This window comes from Mustela putorius, unplaced genomic scaffold (genome assembly GCF_011764305.1).
Source record: "Mustela putorius furo isolate JIRA1106 unplaced genomic scaffold, ASM1176430v1.1 tig00003834_pilon_pilon_pilon, whole genome shotgun sequence".
NCBI lineage: Eukaryota > Metazoa > Chordata > Mammalia > Carnivora > Mustelidae > Mustela > Mustela putorius.
The window spans coordinates 124,825,849-124,848,007 of record NW_025421987.1 but is presented as its reverse complement, the minus strand read 5'-3'; the positions used below and the strand labels follow the sequence as shown (position 1 = coordinate 124,848,007).

The 22,159-nt window shown below is 39.7% G+C and overlaps 1 protein-coding gene across 1 annotated transcript in view; it reads left to right on the top strand.

Annotated features, from left to right (window-relative positions):
* Positions 1-8,742, top strand: part of GADL1 (glutamate decarboxylase like 1) — a 180,771-nt gene extending 172,029 nt beyond the window's left edge. Inside the window, exon 15 of the mRNA XM_004754305.3 lies at positions 6,925-8,742. Within this exon, the coding sequence (XP_004754362.1) occupies positions 6,925-7,098 (174 nt within the window). The 3' untranslated portion in view covers positions 7,099-8,742. The remainder of the gene's footprint in view (positions 1-6,924) is intronic.
* Positions 8,743-22,159: the final 13,417 nt, after the last annotated feature.

The following is a 22,159-nucleotide window of genomic DNA, read 5'->3' as shown; positions in this document are numbered from 1 at the left end:
ACTTCAAAATTTACACACAGGTAAAATTCACCTCTTAAGGTATATAGTTCTATCAGTTTTGATAAGTGCATAACATTAGTACTGGCAAAGCTTTATATTTGAACCCACATTATTTGGAACCCAGATTATTTAGGAAGAAAGTATAAAGCAAATTATTGTTTGTGATTGCTCAAAAATAATGGCTGGAAGAAAGTCACGGTGACTGTCTGCCAGTCTGTGTCCTGGTTTCTCACTCGGCTGGCAAAGGAGGGTCAAGAAGACTGTGCGCATTTCTGAAAAAAGCCAATGAACATAACTTTTCTATGTGCTTTTTCCCTTGAAGGGGTAGATTCTACATGTTGTAATGTATCTGTCTGCTTTAACCAAGGAGTCCATAAGTATGCCCAAAACCAAATCTAACTTATTACCTACTTATTTATAGCCTAGGAGCTCTAAATGGGCTTACCATTTTTCAGTGGTTGAAAAATAATCAAGAACAGCTTAGTATTTCTTGATATGTGAAAATCACATATTAAATGTCACTGTCCTTAAATAAAGTTTTATTAGAACACAGCCTTGCTCATTTGTGTATATATTGTCTAGGGCTGCTTTAATGCTACGATGACAGAGGTGAGTATTTGCAACAGAGATCGTTGGCTGAAATAGTTATCTGACTCTTTAAAGAAGAGAGCTTTGTCCCTTAGATCTAGAGTAACAGTAAAGTATAGCAGCTGCATTGAGCCACATTTTATTCCTTTTTCAGTGTTTATTTGCTTGACCAGTCATGGAAATGTATAGCCTTCCTATGTCTATAAACTATTCTGGAGAATACTGAAGGAGTATGAGTGGAATGTAGATATAGGAAAATGTAAAACTCTTTCAAAGTACTTTTCATAGAGAGTTATATTGTAATTAACATTTTGTTCTAAGATTATCTTGCTTAAGAGAAACTTATATCATAGATCATTTTCTACATTTGATATAAGTTTCTCTTAAGCAAGATAATCTTAGAACAAGATGCTAATTACAATATAACTCTCATAATTTACTCTTCAGCTTATTAGCCTGCCTGCCCACTCTATGCTCTACCCACAATATCTGCAAACTATTATGAGTTTGGCCTCCTACCCCCAAAGAATCTTTGCTTCCTTGGAGAAAATGAAATGTAGATTAATTAAATTGAAATTGAGATGACAGCTCTAAAATCTGGAGTTGGAGGAGCATTGATTTGTTCATGATTTATGGGATAATTTAGCAAAATACAGTCTGTCTGGATTTATTAGAAGCTCTGAATGATATTGCAGGCTAGAGTGAGAGTAGATGCTTAGACAGGGTTTGTCCCTCAAATTTGTTGCAAAAGGATCCCCTCTTTTAGTTATGGGTTTGTCTTCACAACCCTGTAGGTGTTGTGATGTTCCATATTTGACAGGTAAGAAAATGGGACTTGATTTCACCTGCACAGCAAATAATGGGAAAAGTTGCAAATAGATCCTAAAGTCTAGACCATTTTGAACCATTTACTGTTATCATCTCTGGACTAACTTTTGAAGTTCTAATTTAGAGGTTTCATGATTGGGTCCATGGTTTCACTGACATGTCATTGTAACTGTAGAAGGTCCAAGCTTTAACAATGGGGAAATGATTTAGGTAAACTAAGGTAGTGTGGTATGATGGAATACAAGACACCATTCAAAGTGGTATGGAGACCATGGCAAGAAGCGTGAAAAAATATGCAAGAACATCGAGATTCATAATTAAAATGATATGCACCTACAGGAAGCCATGGGAGTTAAAACAGAGCAGCGGTCTTTGAAATGTGGTCTCCAGACCCATAAACTGAATATTACCAGTCTGCAATAAGAAAAATATGGAACTCAAGAGCTACTGTTTAGAAAGTTTTACGACAATTTAACAGATTAACTTTACTGCTAAATTTAAAATTTTCTAAAAATAAGCTTGTAATTATTCTTTTTAGTTTAATTTTTATTCAGTAATTCCTTTTCAATCAATAGTTCACTTTTATTGTAGCTCACAAAAGTATTTCTGTAATGCACTGATAAAAATACACTTCCTCTCAGAGAGTTCGAGAAACACTCTGCATATTGAAAAGAAATGTGTTGTTGTCAACCTTAAATATGTTGACACATATTTAAGAAGAAATTTCATTTGACGGATGTTAAAATTTTGTTTTCAGAAAAGGCTATGCTGGTGTCCGGTCAGTTACTTGTTATCAAATCACCGTACTTGGCCAGAATGAATTTTATTTTGTTTTGTTTTCCGTTGCGTTTAAGCAACTTGTAAGTATCAAATGCTATTTTATGCTGCAGGAGTGTGACAACAAAATTCTGTTTAAATGACTAAATCATCGCTGGAACCTAATTTAAGGTGGGGGGGAAGCAATCCTACAGAAATGTGTCGATTAAGTTTCTGTGCAACCAAATAGAAATGTCAGGATCTTCCCCCACTTAAGATGCAGGGACCAGGGCACTGAGGCATGCGAAAAGAATTTGATTTACAATTTGAAGGAAAACCAGCAGTAAAATAATTGAAAGCTGGAAAGCAATCTCACTCCTGCCAAATTGCTTTCCTCCATGCACGCTTCATTTAGGGGCGATATTCAGATACTTACATTTAGCTTGTGCATATTTTCTCTCCCCTGTGAATGGTCCATTCTGTCGGATTAGGACTGTTTCTCTGTTTCGATCAGCAAAAGAGAATAACCAGGTTACCCAGCACTGGATTGTGCCTGCAGTTTTAGAAATAGAAAATGCTTAATTTTTTTTTTAGATGCAGATGTGATAAGCTGGCTGTTAATGAGAACATTCTTGGTCCTTAAATTGCAAGCGTGGGTTCCTTTCAAACAAGCTTTAATCTGAGTTCGCGGGAATCGGCTATGTGAAAGTTCACTGCAAATTGTAAAGGGTTGGTAACATATTTGTTAACAACAAGAACCAGTACAACTACAACAGTTGTAACTTGTGATGGAGATTTAATGGCTATCAGCCCTGGTGTGGTTTATGGCTTGGTTTTCCCATGTAGGATTTACGGATTATAGAGGTCTTCCTCTCTCGCCTAGGAATAATTACCTCTAACAATGAATTATATATTCACGGATACATAAATAAAATGTGTATTGTCCTGCTAAACCTTGTTTAGTCTGTTCTCTGAGTCCCATAGATATGTGGTCATTTACTTATAATTTCTGAAAGTCAGTGGCAAAATTTTGGTTTAGAAGTTTGGTTCCCATGACACATGTTTGCCATGGAAGCATATTCTACAACAGCAAGGATTTTAAAGATCACAAATATCTTTATATTAAAATGTCCGAGGGGTCCTCTTTTACCTTTCTCACTCCCATTAGAACATATTTTTGGTTTACTTACAAGAAATGCAAAGCTGACAGTTTGATTTTCATAATTGCCTCATGTGAGCCTCTCACACTTAATGAGCCAGAATCAAGATTCTAATGGTCTCCAAAGGTAAGGCAGGAAATATCATTTGGGGAGGGGGGAATAGAGTTATTGAAAAGGAAACAGGAATAGACAATGCAAATTAGACTTGAGCGAAGCACCTGCCTGTTTTAAATTTAAATTTAATTTAAATTTAATTTAAATCTGTAATCCAGAGCTGGTTATACCCTGTGTACCTAGAGGAAGATGGAGGTGAATATGAAAGGAATTTTTATTAAAAAAAATAATAATAAGTTTGTAGACCCTCAATTCGTGAGCTCTACAATGGATAGTTTTCGACTCTCCTGGCCAGACATTTGTCTTACGCGAACCGGGTTTTCCTATATGTATCGGCAATGGCACTCTTCTTTCTCTCAGATCTTCAGTTTACCTTCAAGAGCGCGCTTTTCTTTGAATTAAAATTAAATGTGCTTTTGTCAGAGCCTAAGTCAAACCATGGTTCCGCGTTGCTTTGTGACTAAATAGGAAGATTTTAGGGGCACCTGGGTAGCTCAGTTGGTTAAGTGTCTGCATTTGACTCAGGTCATGCTCTCAGGGTCCTGGGATCAAGCCCCACATGGGGCTCTCTGCTCAGTGGGGAGCCTGCTTCCTCCTCTCTCTCTGCCTGCCTCTCTGCCTACTTGTGATCTCTGTCTGTCAAATAAATTTAAAAAATCCTTAAAAAATTTTTTTAAAAAGGAAGATTTTAAGAGCAGGGCATAACAAATGGTGCCTTAAAAGTTTAAATTACGTGTGTATTTTACATGTATATTACATGTATATAAATTGTGTATATACACATATGTAAGTGCACATGTGCTCTTCACATCCATATTCACAGCAGAACCTCCCACCCACAGTGATGAGGAGAGGTCAGTTAAAGCAAACAGCCCTAGAAAAAAATGGAACACACACTTAACTGAAACATTTTAACTTAAAATATATCTACGCACATTTATTTCCCCATCTCTCCGTGGAAAGTTGCTATTGTTTTTCTTGTTCCAGCAAGGGAGGACTTCTAAACGCTTTTCCAAAGTAAGTGAGGTTTTTCTTGAGTAGGGGTCTGATGATCAAAGGGCCTCTCCTGTGCTTGCGGTAACTAATCTCTTCCAGAATCATCTGTCCTGTCAGGCCGAGTTTCTGTAAGCTGAGGGCTTCTGTGGCCATCTGTGTGCAGAACCAGTCTGGACTCAGGATTCTGCCTGAAATTTTTCCAGTTCTCTTCCCACACCCAACGTGCAGCCATGTTTAGTCGTACCCGGCTATCCAGTCTTTTCAGAGAATTCAGCTTCATTTTTATGAAAAGCATTCTCTTTTTGCACTCACCTTTCATTTGCTCCTGTATCATTTCACTCGATTTTTACGATTCCAGTAACAAATGATACCTGATTAAAGAGCTTTGGAAGAAAACTTAGTAGATGCTTGGAAACTTCAAATGTAAGGGTTACAGACAGATATTCCTGGAGCTTAGGTATGTAGAGACTCACCGATTTGCTTCCTTTTTGCTTCCACGGACCACTTATCACTAATCTTGCTAGCAGATTGGAGATAATTATTTAACCTTGCTTTTCTCACCTCTAAAGAGCTCAGAATAAAATTTGTAACATTCTTCCAGAAATCTATAGAATGTCATGGTCTGTATTTTTTCGTTAACTTGACTTCTAACTTCATCTTCTTTTTCTACATATTTTTTCTTTTATGCTCATGGATTTTCTTTTCTATGTCTCATTATACCCTGCGAGAACTCTAATATTTTGCTAGAATGGCAACGTGGTTGAGCTTAATGGCTGTTTGTTGTTGCTGTTGTAGGCACAGTGTAGTCAGTGTTATGCAAAATTTAGGTTCTAAAATTATCACATAAGGGAAAAAGTACATGGTTAAAATCATTCTTGCCCGTCCCTTGAGAATCAGGCTCTGTGACTGAATCCAGCACATCAAACGTCTAGAAGTCTGAAACACCCAGTTTTCCCATAAGCTTTGCAACTAATCAAGATTATGTTGAGTGTCTGATGAAGTAGCTTGGCTTGTTTTCAGGGGGGTATCTGGCAAGACATAGGTATGCTTAAAGGCTGAAGAGGTGTGGCATGGTCATGCCCCAAGACAGGCTCGTGGAAACCGAGATGTATTACCCTCACCTAGGGAATTTCTTTCTTTCTTTCTTTCTTTCTTCCTTCCTTTATTTTTTTTTTTTAAAGATTTTATTTATTTATTTGACAGAGATACAAGTAGGCAGAGAGGCAGGCAGAGAGAGAGAGGGAAGTAGGCTCCCTGCTGATCAGAGAGCCCGATGTGGGGCTCGATCCCAGGACCCTGGAATCATGACCTGAGCCAAAGACAGAGGCTTAACCCACTGAGCCACCCAGGCGCCGACCTAAGGAATTTCAAAGCACACCATGCTTGATGTTATTTATGTAGGCATTCTTCCCTTCTGGATTAACCAAGTCTCATCTTTCTTAGAAGATGAGGACAGAAATACATGATATTCTCATCTTATGTTCACATACAACATGCACAGAAATTTTGAAAGAGTTAAACTAAAAAGAAAATGGAAAATCTTTGCTTGCCTTTCCGAGCCCATAAGAGTGCACTCTATTTTTTTTAACTTGGTGTTTCAAAGATCAGCTTCACTATTTTAAAAGTTTATAACCTAGTTCCTGGGTGTTCACGATCCCGATAGGAAAACAGACTGATGTTCCCAGGTGGTTCTTAAGTTGGACTAATTTCTTCAAACAACAAACTTTTAGAGAAATTTGTGCATTTGGATGATCAGGTCCCATCCCCCCAGGTTATCTGCAGATCTTTAAAATACGGGCTTCTTATTTTATTCCAACCTTTATACCTCTTCATGAAAGAGTATTTTTGTTTCATGTGTCCTATTAATAAACGAATAAACTATTAGTCTTCAAAATAGAACTGCGCATAATATCAGTATGAGTGTTTTTCTTGTTAGACTACCAACAGAAGGCTGTTATTTTGTATCTGTGTTTTTGTCTCACCCAAAACTAATTTTCTTTACTTAAGATACCTGAACTGGAGCATTTTTTAGTTCAAAGTTGGGGAATGTACCATTTGACACTTTCACGACTGTGCCCCCCGAGGACACCTGATTTGTTTAGAAGGAGACAGCACCGCATAATGGTTTAGGTTTCCGAGTGTGTGCTCGGTGAGGCTGCCGGCTCTTTTCACTCACCTTTCCCAAGCATGGGACCCAGACTGTCTAATCTCCAACTTGCACTTCAATTTCTTCATTCACGAATAGGGATATCTCTGTCTCTTTCCCGAGGTCACTGTGAAGATTAGATGAATTAAATTTATCTAAAGCCCTTGGCTCAGTCTTCATATGCTGTGAGTTCTCAGTAGATAATGATTAATATTGACCTTGATGTGTGCAAGGGAGTGAGATCCCAGTGGAGGCCAGTGGGTATCACGTGACCGGTGGAACGACGCTGGAATGTGCTCTGATCTTTCACCGTCTCCCTCCTCTCGCCCGCTGCAGGTGGCCCCAGCCATTAAGGAGCGGATGATGAAGAAGGGAAGCCTGATGCTGGGCTACCAGCCCCATCGGGGGAAGGTCAACTTCTTCCGCCAGGTGGTGATCAGCCCTCAAGTGAGCCGGGAGGACATGGACTTCCTCCTGGATGAGATAGACCTCCTGGGGAGAGACATGTAGCCGTGGCTTTTGGTTCCCCAGAGGCATGAGTCCTGCCCTGAGGAGGCTTCCAGATCCAGGGCATCTGGGGACACAGAAGAGACTATAGCCCTTCTTGGGAGAAATAGGAAAGACGCCTTGGCCTGGTGTGGGGAAAAGGAAATGCTAAGCAAATAGTGGGAAGGATCCATTAGCTGCGTGGGCACTACTGTTTGCTATTAAAGGAGGAAGTGAAAAGTGGATTTTCGTAAGAACTGTCTTTAGGACACAGACTTGAAGAGAGTTTAGTAAGTACCACATAGGGCCTGGATTCTAAGCTTCTGTTGCTGTCTAAAGAACATATGAATTAATAGCTGAAAGCAGTGATTCTCAAAATGTCAGTCCCTAGACAAACAGCATCAACATTGCCTGGGAATTCATTAAAAAATTAACTCTCAGCCCATCCCCAGACCTACTGAATCAGACACACTGCGTGTGCCATTCAGCATATTTTAAATCGCTTTCCAGGTAATTCAGAGGCAAGGTAAAATCTGAGAACTGGTGGTTTAGTGAAATCTTACAAAGACTGAGTAATAGCTCTGATATTTACCAGCAAAGAGATATCCACTATTTCAGCAGTTCCCGAGCCAGTGTCTGAAAATATGGCTGTGACACTTGCAGCATGAATGTTTAGGGGCATCAGAAGTCTATCAAAACTATTTTTAAAAGGAGGAAATATTTAAGATGTTTACTTTATAAAGATATATCTTTTATGCAGCTGAGTATTTATTCTCAAAAACTATAAAATTAACTATCTGTTCTAAATTACCTAAAATAGAGGTGAGAATAAAAGCAAACACTTTGTAGCATGGCCCTTTCAATCAAAGCAATAGTCCTAATTCATTTCCCAAAGCACTTTTGTCATAGCTTGGCATAGACAGTAGATGTAGATGTCTCTGTGTACTTGCTTCAGTGTGAGGGGCCCATTTCTTATCTTGTTCTCTGCTTACAGGAAATAATCAGAATGAAGTCCAGGGTTATACAACATTCCCTTTCTCGAGCTTTGAAACGTCAGTGTAGACAATTAAGTCGTTCATATTAGGCAGAGAATCTGAGAATTAGAGGTCTTTCAGTGTGAACACCTCCTCCATTTCTCCTGGGAGTGGATGATTGTAATTCTATCTCTGATCCTGGTCCTGGATTTCTGGAGAACTCTAGAGAACTCTGAACTCCCGAAATTCTGGAGAACTCTATTTGACTAAGAAATAAACAGAATTCAGAGGTGTGGATGCAGGGTTCAACAAGGTAAGATTGTGAATCTAATTAGAACTCTGATTTGGAAGGCAAATGATGGAAGAGTGTTTAAGTGTTAGACTAGCATATTCAACAATTTTTCATACGATATCATTAACTTCTGTTGATTAAATTTTGAAGAGTAAAAAGCCCATGTGTACTGTTTGCTTTTATTCCATATTTTCACTTTAGGGTATGTGGTTTCTCCGTATCTATATCGGTCAAAGAATATTTTTATCTTTTTCTTAATTACTTTCTTCTCTGGTGATAAATATTTGTGCAGGCATTTGTTTTACATACCTTGTTGCTTTTTGGTTTTAATGTCTACACAAAATGTGCCTGAAATTGATGTTTGTAACAATTCTGGTTTCATGAAATAAAAGCAACATTAACACACGGCTTCGTGTTACTGACTTTTCTTCTCTCGTCATCTCATTACAGGGTTGTCTCAATACATTTTAGAAGTAATTGAGTTCCTTTGGCATTTTAGCTAAATAATCGAGGGAGCATGTTGGGAGCTGTCTATTTTTGAGGTAACACCTTGAAAAAACTTGAAAAAACAGTTTTCGCAAAGGAGGGATTTGCTTATTTAGTTTTTCATCCTCCACTTGGCAAAGCCTCAGGAACCCAATAGACACATGTCAGCTTCCATTGGGCCTCTTCTTGAGACGTGATAGTTCTTAATGAATGAAGAGAACAACTGTTAACAGACACTTTGAAGATTCCTTTCTTTTTCCTTCAGATGTCCAGTTATACCACACCCAATCAGGTATTTGGATGGTCAAGAATAGCTTTTTGATAAAAGGTTAATCGTAATTCATTCACACATTGAACATATTGATGGTGTCCCCACCGTGTCCTAGGCAGTTACCCAGGTGCCGGGGAAGTGCAGTGAAAGAGACAAAGTCCCTGCTCTTTGGAAGCTTTCAGTCTAGTTGAGGTAGGCAATCCACAAGTAAGTAGTAACAAGTCATGTGGCAATAAGTATTTTGAAGAAAAATCAAGGAGAATAAAGGGAAAGAAGATGGAAAGGAGAGAGGGGTGGGCCATTGGAGAAAAATGGTTGGGGTGAGGCCTTTTGAATGAGATGACATTTGAGGGGAGATTAAGGAGGCCAGTGGTGGGACACCCATGTGGGCTTCTGGAGGAAGGGCATTCCCAATAGAGGCTATGGTAAGTGTAAGGGTTGAGGAGCTGCATCCATGGTATGTTCAAGGCCCAACATGAAGGCAAGCAAGGCTGGAGCAGAGGGAATCTCAGGATAAGGGGCAGATGATGAAGTCAGAAGTATCTGGAAGTATATACACTGGGCCTTGTGGGTAGAGACTTGGGTTTAGACAAAAATACACTGGAGAACCTGAACAAGATATTGATGTGATTCAACTTATATTTTAGAAGGATCATTCTGATTACTATTTGGAGAATAGAGTGTCCATGAGTGAGCATGGATTCAGGGAGACCAAATGGGAGGCAACTGCAACAGTTCAAGCAGAAAATGATGACAGTTTGTTTATACTAAAGTCCCAGTGAGGAAAGTGATGAAAAGAGGTCCAATTGTAGAAACACTTAAATGTAGAATTGAGGGGCACCTGAGTGGCTCAGCTGATTGTGATTCCAACTCTTGATTTCAACTCAGGTCATGATCTCAGGGTTGTAAGATAGAACCCTATATTGAGCTCACACACTGGGCATGGAGCTTGCTGAAGATTCTCTCTCTCTCTCTCTTCTTCTCCCCAACTCCTCCCCTTGCCCCAGCTTGTGTTCTCTCTAAATAAATAAATAAATAAACACAGAGTTGACAGGGTTGACTGAAGAAGCATAGTGCTCCAGGAAATGAGGAATTCAGGAGAGTGTCATATACTTTTGCCCTGGGCAACCATAAGAAAGGAATTCCATCCACTGAGGTAAGGACTGCAAAAAGTAGTTTTACTCATTTTGGGTCATATAATATTTGAATTGTCTCCACCAGCCAGCCAGATTAAATGTAAGTAATTATGTTTGAATCTTGATTTCAGGGGGGAAGTTAAAGCTGAAGTTATTAATTTGACAGCCATCAACATAAGGATGTTATTTCAAAATATGGGATTGGATGAGATCATCCAGAGAGTTCCATGGATATAAAGGAGAAGGAGGACAAGGACTGATCCCTGGGACTTCAGCTCAAGATGGAGAGGACTAGCAATGAAGACTTCAAAGAATCAGCCAATGAGGCAGAGAAAGAACCAAGAGAGTGGTCACCCACAGACTAAGTAAAAACAAAACAGTTTTGGGGAAGGAGGGAGCGACCAACCATATCAACTGCTGGGGATGGGTCTAGTGAAAAATGAGATTCCCTTTAAAGTTGGCAATGTAGAGGCCATTTATTCACTGAAATTTTATTTGCCAAATATAGGCATTTAAAATATAATTTTCAATATTTCTTCTAAAAGTCAGGAGAACTTTATTCAATCAAAAGACTTTTAAATTCTTCTTTTGGCTTTTGATTTTTAACAGCGGTTCTTTATTAGAAAAAGATCTATAACATGAAAGGATTTGAACTTAAAGAATTACCGCATTGCAAACTTCATCAAAGAAGATGAGATGTAGCAACATACAACAGAAAACCCAATTAACTGTGGTTTCTTTGCAGGGGGTTATTTTTCTCTGTTCTAAAGAGTTACCAACATAGAAATTCTGGAGAGGGTGTCTTACATTTGGTTACCACAAGAGCAGACACGGAGTAGGATTTGAGAGCAAACATCCTGTTCACTTGGTAGTCCCAGGAAAACTGTTCGGGAGGTAGTGGAGTGACAGAAGGGAAGGAAACCAGGATAGTGAACACTAGTGAGTAAATTAATACTGTGACGACTGAGTCTCAAGCCTGCCCACGACCTCTGGGAAAGAATGTAGAACATACTTCAGAGATGTCCCATCTAAGGGATGAGGAGGAGGTGTATTTGGCACATTGGTGAATTAATTGGATGAGAGCTGATCCCAGGAGCATTAGTTCCCTGACCATCTTAATCATGCTTCCACGACCTTAGGAGAGGGTCTCAAGCAGAGAATACAGGTGCTTGTGACCAAAGCCTTGAATGTTGAGGAGATTTGGGAAGGTGCTGATGGCTTTTGTAACAGACGGTGGTACCTCCCCACTATTGTCAGGGATCCCAGATCCTTCCATATTTTTGCTCTGCCATCCTTAAAGATGGATTCAATCATCAAACCTTACTCATGGGTGTCATCTGAGCACAGTGGCTCTTGCCATCTCCTCTGCATTTTAGGCAGCAAGAAATAAAAAAGAACTTTCCCAGAAGCTACCTACCACCCCTTCATTGGCCATAACTTCTCTTCAGGAAAGAAAGGGAAATTTAGTATTTTTTTTTAATTTTTTTGTCTGTTTTTCTGGGATTTTTCATTTGCAGAAGATTTTACTTATTTGAGAGACAGAGAGGACATGAGCAGGGGAGAAAGAGAGAAGGAGGCTCTCTGCTGAACAGGGAGCCTGAAGTGGGGCTCCATCCCCAGGACCCTGGGATCATGACCTGAGCGGAAGGAAGATGCTTAACTGACTGAGCCACCCAGGTGACCCTTTTGTGAGTTTTTTCAAAGCAAGATATGAGTAGTTCGGCTCATGGTAAAGAAAAACAGGAGAATGGTTACTGGCAGGCAACTTGTAGCTTTTGTCACTGTGGCACATGCATTGAGTGACACCAGTTCTGAAAACATGATTTTTCCAGACAAGTCAGAAATTAACCTAAGTTCATGAAGTTTAATTCTGTTCACACTGGAATCTGGGCTGGCGGGTTCTAGCTGAGCAAGTCAGGTTGGCCCCATTCACATTTATCTAATCCAGCTGCAAAGGGGTTGATATAACCTGAAATGTCTTAATCCCCTTAACTCAATTAGAGCCAATTTTGAGCTTGGAAAACCCCCCCCCCTTTTTTTTTTAATTTTTAGATTCCATTTAACCTCTGCAGGACTGGCTTCATTGCTCTTAATCCAAAGTGGTCAGAACTCACCTAACATAATTAGAATTGGCCTGATTCCAGTCTGAAGCAATTTCATGTCTCCCTACTTCCATCACACACCATTTGAGTAAACTTGATCTTGTGGGGACTCATTCCAACAAATAAAATGGTTAGATTTTATTTTTTTTCAAATTTGTCTTAGATATCTTGTATGTTTTAGTTCAAGAAAAATTGGATTACACTCGCTTCATCAACTGGATGCATAAAAAGACTTCCTTTTTAGGAAATTCCTAGCTTTAGGGAGCCCATTCAAATAGCAGTTAAGGAACACTTGACCAGAGAAAAATCACCTAACAGCACAAAAGACAACCCCAGGCTCAATTGGGTTCACATGTGGGGAAAAGTGAGCGTTCTCTATCTTCCATTCTGTTTTCTACTTCTTTCTTTACTGGGATGAGACTGGTTAAATGAAGCACTGGTTACCCAGACCCTGAAAATAAAAGCTCGCAGAGGGAAGAGTGTATGTAAAAATTAGAAAAAATAACGCAGGTGTCCTGTTTCTTTAATGTCCTAGTCCTACAGGTGTGGTGATTCTTGTGGCTAGATTCCACAAGTTTGAGAAACCCCTCATGCGGAGAACCAAGGATGATTTCACCAATATCTAATATTCGCTCAGTCCATACCACCTGCCAAGGGCTATGCCAGCTAGTACATCACACGGTCCTCATGAAACGTCATCATGGTGGGAATTATTGTTAGGCTCGTTTTCAGGTGAGGAACCCTGGACTCAAATAGTGTAAGAAAATTCCCTGAGATTACCGAACTAGTGAGTAGCCGATCCAACAGTCAAATATAAATCTACCTCACCCCAGAGCCCAGGCTATAAACATTCTTCATTTTGCTCTAGCTACAGCGGACAAGAAAGAGTCATCTTGGATGGGTCCTAGCAATCTGACTGGGCCTGGCATCCCACAGCTACTTGGCAAGCAAAAGCATCAAGAACCAACTTGGTCTCAGAGGGCAAAAATTATATCATATTGTCTTGGTGCCTTTCTCAGATCAGAATATAGGAATTTTCCTGTCTGTTTCTTGCCTTTGAACTTAGAGGGCTGTAGAGAAGGTCTTTTGGCTTGGAATACTAAGAAATACTAAGAAAATTTTACAGGGACCACAGCTGAGATGAAAATAAATATTTTCTGAGTATTTGGTCCTTGCTTTGTTTTCAGATCTTTGTGAGATCCAGGACCACTGTGCTGATGCCTAATTGATATCTCTCCTCGGTGTCTCACTCAAACTCAGTGTGCCCAAAACTGACTCATGATTTCCTACCTCAAGCCTACATTCCTTTTCAAACCTGTTTCTTTGCCTGTGTTCCATCTCAGCGAATGACATCACTTTCTATCTAGGGTAACAAACCAAAATGTGTAATTCATGTCTGATACCTTGTCTCCCTCTCTCCCACCTCCTCTGCCCAATCTATTAGCAGACCTTGTTGGGAATACCTCCAAGATATGTCTCTGATCCCCCCCCCTTTTTTCCCATCTCATTGTTTTGTCCAAATTCCAAATTTCTTTCACGTCTCCTCTGGACTATAGTAATAACCACCTTGCTGCAACCACATATGGGCTCTGGGCTTTGTCTGATCTACTTAACTAAACTGCAACCAGATTAGAACATGAAACTTATCCTATCTCTCATTTTGTTTGCTCTCAGGATTGGCAATTGCCAACTCTGCAAAAAGACCTTCAGAAAACCTGTTGGTCAAGCAAAGCTAAGTTTCTTAGCTCTGCTGAGTACAGGAAACCCTGCCTTGAAAGGGTATTAATGGTGTTTCAGAAGGAGGAAGTTGGAGGAGGATATTTACCAGCTTCTGGTCTGTGCTCAGGTGGCTTAAGGCAGGTCTTCCAAGGCAAACTGATCGGGACGTAGTTTATCATGGAACAGTTTAGGATTGGTGGACGCAGCAAGGTGAGAGTCTTGATGTAAGTCTTGATAAATAAACTGTAGTGTGATAAGCAAGCTGTTTCTGCAGGTGGTCGCTATTTTGTCATGATGGGAGAGATGAGTCAAATGTTTGTCTAGATAAATTAGTTGGTAGGAATTTCCTAGAGCAAACAGTAAAGTTTCACTGATTTATGACCTTAACTTTCTGAGCGAGAATCTCCTAAAATGAACATTTAAATCATGTTGATGATAGTCATCTTAGTTCTCTGTTCTGGTGGTTAAGCTACACGGAGGCAAGTGATTTCAATTCTCTGGATAAAGATCAAATTCTGCCAACGGCTGCCAAGGCTCTGCCTCCTTCCAACTCAGATACAGTTTCAACTTTATATTGTGTTACCTCCCTCCTGCTGAGAGCCAGAAAAGTCAGTATCCTTCCAGATCCTGCATGTCAAAACTTTTGGAAGTAGTACTTTCTTTTCCTAAAATGCTACCCCACATGTCAAAACTTTTGTATGTTTCTTTCTCTTCCCAGAATGCTGTTCCCCTCCTTTCCTAACTAAATGTCTTCACACAATACAAATCTCAGCTTGATTCTCAGCTTCTTAAGGATGCCTTCCCTTTTTGCATCAATAAAAAAAAAAAAAACCTACAATCTTCTTAAACTGTATGGTTTGTAATTATATATCTCTGTGCACTTTAAAAATCAGACTGATATACGTAGGGGGCTTAGGACATAGTAATTGCTCAATAAATAATTGTGGCAGTAAGGATGGTTGTCAGGGAAGGGCTTTAATGTGCCTTCAGAGATAGTGTTTTTATTTAGGGACATTTGGGTACATAAATGTAAAACAACTAACCTGTGCCTAAGAGAAAACTCTCAAGTCACCATTAATCTTAAAACACAAGTTATGAGCCAAAATGTCAAGTGTTCATGTTAGTATGTGTGCTCCTGCAAAGAGAGAGCAGAGTTTCCACTTAAACATGAATTTAGACTTATCTCAGACCAATGTTCTTACCTGAATTAGTAGAATTTACAATTTTGATTTCTAAATATTTCCTTGTGACAGGGTGAGACTAAATCACATCTACCTTAGGGCATCACAAGTTATGGCTTGGTTAACATTTCACTGACACTGCCTAACAGAAGCTTGTATTTGCAATATTCCACAATGATGCCTGATCGCTGATAACAATGTACAACATAAAGAATTACAAACTGTCGCTCAAGTGAATGGTGAGCGCTAAACCATTTTTATTCTGTTAGTTGAAAGCTTTAAGGTTTCTTGAGGCAGATCATATTCTTCAGGAGACCAAGGGGTGAGAAGGTTGTTATGCTGCCATTATGGAAACATAGCTGCTCTCTCTGCATGTGGGGTCCCCTACTGCTAGCAGACTGGGTGAGGAAGGAGATAAGCAATGCAAGCTTTGAGGGCCCTTCATGACCTCTTCATCTCCCTGCTTTTAGGGAGCAAGACATTAGGACAGGAGCCTAATGTCCCACTGAAGAACCCATGCTAAGTATAAGAATATGTCTTTCACGTCATCCTGAAATCAACATGAGTTTTATTTTTGGTTAAATGATTAGGCCAAGTGTTCAAAAACCCAAACACATGTTTCCCTAAGCTAAGGCCTCCCAGACTTGAGTTTACTAGTCCTCTCTACCAGAGAGGATCTTTCTTAACCTGAGACCAACAGCCTCAATGTAGTGTTTACAGGCTGTTGCTCTGGAGTCTGTGGATCTAATCTGGTAATTCTCACATCCCTAGGGAAGAACTACACAACCCAATTAGCATGGCTTTTAGGGAGGTCTCACATTCATATTGTAGAGACTTGCTTGTCTGCCAAGCAAGAGCACGTGGGTTCCTCTTAATTTAGTGTGTGAACTGGAAAAATCCGTTTGGGATTCTCCACTATCTGCAGGCTCTGGATTTGGCCATTACAGTTGTAGCCACATGCCAGAGTCTACGTGGGAATTTCTGCATCACATCTCCTTATGGGAACAATCATGGGTGAAGAACAGATCCTGGGAATTACACATAAGAAGATTAGGCGGCACTTGGGTCTGTTCTATCCTTCCTGTGGCCAGTTCACCCATGTGCCTAATCCTGCATATTTATGCTGTAGCAATAGTGTCTTCTACTTGTATAGGTCAGTGTTATAGGAACGTGGAAATGAGATCTCAATAGCATATTTAAGGAAAAGGTTCTACCTCTAGTCTCTCTCTCTGTATCTCTATCTCTCTGTGGTTATAGGTTGAAGGCATGTGGTTATAGGACTGGGGTTGACTTGGCCAGGATGCTGATCATGTGCTAGCAGCAGGACTGGGTTCTCTAAAGCCAGGAAGGGAATAGGAGATTTTACCTGGAATGCAATGATTTGGTAGCATCAACACCCTCTTCACCTTGGGAAAAGCATGCATCGAATCCTGGAGAGGTCAAGCCTAAATAAGAAAACCCAGACACCAACTATGTAAAAGAAGGAGAGTTAACTGATAGAGCTGTGAAGGCCTGACTTTTAAATGAGATCAGATTGGTACCAATGTTCCTGACTGAATGCTAGCTGATATTTGAATTTTGCCTTTCCAAGTCAGCAGTTTAATGTATGTGATGTGTGTGTGTGTGGATTGTACTATCCTAACGGGCTAAAGTCAGGCTGCACTATTATGAATGAAGACATATGTGGAGATTGATGCAAGTCTTCAATTCTGGGAAGATGAAAAAAAAAATGGTTTTTAGTGCCAGGGAATTTTGAAGGGGAGCTCGTTTGGCAGACAAGTGGGTGAATCTGATTTTGGATAAGCACGTAGCTTGCAGTAAGAGTGATGTGATACAACTGAGAAAATGGAAAGAAGAAGCTAACGATCAAACTGCCATTATTTGTGAAGATTGAAGGAAAACTGGGTTACCAGCCCTGGTGCCAAACCATCTTCTAAAAAGTGTCTGGCAATTAGAAACCAAGGACTGGCATTTGTGCAGCTATGGCCTATCTCCAATTTCATGCCGAGTACTGTGTGATGTTGTCGGTTGTAATGATAATTGAATGGCTTGCGGTCTTGGGCCTCATCCTACCTACGTGGATTGCCTTTGGTTCTTATTTTCAAAATAAGAAAAATCCAATGTATATTGATCAAAGGTTTTGCTGAATTCAGGACAGTTGATGTATGCGTGGGTGACTTTGAACCCCATCGTGAGCTTGAGCATGGGTGACTTTCCTTAATTTGAAGAGTAATTGTCTTGAAACCCCTTCTCTGTCTTTTCTGTCTAACATCACCATTAAATCCCGAAAATTAAACCAACTTGGTCATAGTTGCTCTGGATGACAGAAGTCAAGCATATTCCAGATTGAGTTAGATAACAGATCAGTTTCCCACTTGGTGAGAAGTTGAGTCCAGTCAGTTTCAGTGGTGAAGTGAAGTGTCAGGCTCACTGATTCAGTAAATCTCTTCTGTATGGAACAACGAAACAATCAGATGGAATGTACAAAACAACAGTTTTAAAGATGCTGGAATGAGCAATGTAGGATAGGATCCCTGTGAAACAGGCAACCAACAGACTGCTTCAGCTTACTGTGAGTTTTTAGAGTGTGGCCCAGGTAAGGGGATCCCAGGTGGAGCTCAGTTATCTAACTCCTTAGTTAAGGAGGCCAATTTGGGAGAAGGGAGGGATGGGGAGCTAGAAGGTGTGGAAAGACTACAACTGACTGTTGAGCAATGTGGGTTTGAATTATGTGAGTCCACTTACAGGGTTTTTTGTTGTTGTTGTTTTTCCTGAAAGAATTTTTTTTCTGTTTGGTCCATGGCTTGGAAGAAGGTTCCAGGGTGGTTAGATATCTGCCTCGTGGCTGCAGGGAGAGGCTCAACAGAAGCCCTGACACCGGGGGCTCATGAGAGGGACCCCTTTAGGGCCACTGGGCTTCAGACGCTCCTAGTCTTGCAGATGGAGGTTGAGCAAGCAGGTGATAGGGGTGGCCTCCACCTCAGTGCATTAGTTATGAGCAATCTAGGAACTCACTGTTGATTGGCAATAAAGAGCTAAGCTCAAAAATTGTGTTGTCTGGTCCAAAAGGTAGAGGATGGCTCAGAAGATGGTGGTTCCCAGAGGTTGTGACTGGAAGAGAGGTTGGAGAGTGGTCAGGTGCTGGAAGAAGGGGCGTCCCAGGGTCTATGCTGTCTAAACACTGTTTTCTATTTTTTTAAAAAGAAAATATTAGAGTATTTATTTGTTTTCAAGATACAGGAGGAATTTTTTTCCTTTTTTATTTAAATTTGAGTTGATACCCAGTGTAATATTGGTTTCTAGAATAGAATTCAGTGATTCATCACTTACAGACAGCACCCAAACCAGTGCTCATCACAAGTGCCCCTCTTAATAATACCCTTCACCCATTTGGCCTACTCACCTCTCTCCATCAACTCTAGTTTGTTCTCTATTGTTAAGAGTCTCTTATGGTTTGTTTCCCTCTCTCCTTTTTTTCCCCCTTCCTATATGTTCATCTGTTTTCTTTTTTAAATTCCGCAGATGAGTGAGATCATATGGTATTTGTCTTTCTCTGACTGCCTTATTCTGATTAGCATAATACACTCTAGTTCTATCCACATCATTACAAATGGCAAGATTTCATTTTTTTGATGGTTGATTAATATTCCATATATATATATATATATATATATATATATATATAAACTCACACACACACCACATCTTCTTCATCCATTCATCAGTCAATTGTCCAAAGACTGTTGAAGCAAGAGGCAGATCCATGGGACCACTGGGAACACTGCTCAAATGCAGACTTTTTTTGTTTTGTTTTTTTTACAGTCCAGTATTGGGATTTTATTAACATTTGTTAACATTTTCTTTTCTCCAGCTTACTTTATTATAAGAATACAGTCTATAAAACATATACAAAATAGGTTAGTTGACTATGTTATGGGTAAGACTTCTGGTCAACAGTAGGCTATTAATAATTAGGTTATTTGGGAATCAGAAGTAATAAAGGGATTTTCAACTATACAGGATTCAGCAGCCCTAATCCCTGTGTTGTTCAAGGATAAGAAAAAAGCTTCAGAAAATTCTGGAGATCCATGATCCATGAAATTTTTCCTTTGAGGATTTTGATAGAGGACTGATCAGCATGTGCATGTAAAGAAACTGCCTGTCGATGGAGAAAGACCGTCTTAAGAAACTAGAGGAAACAGTACTCAGGGCTCCTACAGAGCCTGCCTTCTCCTATCAGCTAGACTGGAAAACCTTATGATTCACAGGACGCTGAGTAGAATACTCAGAAGGGCTTTGCTTCATTGATGGGACAGAATTAGTCCTAGACTCAAACATATGGATTGTTCCCTGTTTTACTCCTAGTAATATTAACCTTGATTATTTGGTTACAGTGGGGTCTACCAGGCTTTCCCAATGCAGACTGTCTCTTTTCTTCCTTTTCATATACTAGTCCTTAAAAGTAAGTTACTTACTCCAGGCCCCACTCAAATGAAAGAGAATTAAACACTGTTTTCTGGATAAAAGAATGTCAAAGAATTTGTACACATATGTTAAAACCACCAACAGCAATTACTAAATATTTGGGAGGAGATACATTAAGGTTTATGCACCTATCCTGTTTCTCCTTAAAGTTTTACACACTGATTTTATCATTCATCAGTGCTTGTTGCTTTTAAAAATTATTACTTGGGAGTTCTTTTTTTTTTTTTTAAGATTTTATTTATTTATCTGAGATATCACGATCACAAGTAGGCAGAGAGAGAGAGGGAGAAGCAGGCTCCCTGCCGATGTGGCATTAGATCCCAGGACCCTGAGATCATAACCTGAGCTGAAGGCAGAGGCTTAACCCACTGAGCCACCCAGGTGCCCCTACTTGGGAGTTCTAATTGTGATTTTCTATTTCCTTCATATTTTCCATATTTATTAAGTGGAATTCTTTTGTAAGAAAGGTTTGTCTCCCTCCCACCCCATTTATTTATTTAGTCATTTACCTATGACAGTCTGGACTCACAGAGATTCATTGTATTCTCTTAGTCATAACCTAGTACCACTGCTATTTATCTTGTGCTCAAATTGTCCCAACTTTGACCATTGGGATCTTTCATAGGTTGGTTCCTCTGTCCTGTTGACATGTTCTTAGCTCTCTCTTGAAAGCTCTACCTACACATCAGCACAAAGAGACACTCTAAGCTCATCTTTCATTACTCAGCTCTAGAGTTAGCCACTCCTCCATGGAGCCCTGGTTCTTTCTATTAGAAGCCGATATGTAGACACTAAGGGTGCTGTTTCTAACTGGGGTGTCATTGCATCTAGGACATCTCAGAAGACAGAGCTAGGAAATATATGCATATACCCTAGTCCAAGTACACACACACACACACACATACACACACATATAATGTGAATGCATTATACAATTGTGTATGATGTATATGAACATTAATTCACATCATACACATTAATTAATTCACATTAATTCACACTGATATCACCATTTCTAATCCAAAACTATAGGATTCTTTCTAGCATTCCCTGCACTGCTTATGTATAACTTTTTCTCTAACAGTAAGAAATGTGGCTCTCTTTAGTTATATTTGCTTATTTGTTCAATTGTATTATACACATAAATTAATTTCAGAATTGTTAACCTGCATTACAGTGCCCCTGAAAGAAACAAATTTACCAACTAGAGTATGGTATTTATGAATAGCTCTTTTCCCCCTTAGCTTTATATTATCCAGCCAAAAATGTATTCTCCAAAGTCACTTAGGTTAGTACCTTTTTCCCCCATCCCCTTCAGTGAAGTTGTCACATATTTGCAACACTACTAGGTTTATTTCTCCTAGTGTACATTCTCGTCTGGTTGCTGACAAAGAATCTCTTTCCACGTAGACTTTAGATAGACCCTTCTGAGCCTTCTTCTCTACTAGGCTTTGACTTTGGATTTCTGTGTTTATTCTTATCAAGACTAGTTTCAGTAAGAATCCCACTAAGTAGTTCACAGAGAATCCCTTGACTTGCTATGACCAAGTTCTCCATTCCCCACCTATGATGTCTAACTTGACTTGCCATTAGCACGAATTTTGCCAAGTCAGCTAGGCAAGAACGCTGCTACCCTTGATTTTCTCAGTAACTTCCTACGAACTGACTCCTCTCACTCTGCTCATTGGCTGTAAATGCACAGCTGTCTCTGAATTCTAATTTGAGCGTAATCGCTCCCCTTTTGAATATTTTTATTGCCATAGTCTTGAATATAGTCTTCCTTACCATGTTAACAAGGGCCAGAATTGTTTTTTCTTTAATATTGTCCTGTCATCCTACTTGAACTTTTAAAACTTGCATATAATAAATTTCACTCTTTGTGGTGTACTTTTCTGTGGCTTTTGAAAAAATGCCTATGTCGGGTATCTGAAACTGTAGTAGAGAAGAGTTCTATCACCCTAAAAGTTTCCTTATGTGGTCCCTTTGTCATCAGTTCCTCTATCTTCAAATCTTGGCAACCAAGGATCTTATATTATTCTCTTTTCCATAATGTTGTATGAATGGAATCATATGAATGTCACGTGCAGAGTCTAGCAATTTTCATTTGGTGAAATGTACTTCAGATTCACCCACATTGTTACATTAACTGATAGTTCATGAATTTTTATTGCTGAATAGTAATCCTTTGGATGCAGGTACCATAGTTGGTTGATGCATTTATCTGTTGAAAGATATCCAGGTTATTTCTGAGATGCCTAAATTATAACCATAACTGCTCTTTCTGCTTCTGTACCTTCGCTTGCTAACCCATGAGGAAATGGAAAATTACCAGTAAACTTTCTGGAGGCCCTCTGTAACCACACAACCCCCGCCCAGAATCGAACCTAGCAGAGTGGCCGGTCCCAGACCCCGCACCCGGCTCTGGGCAGAGAGATAACA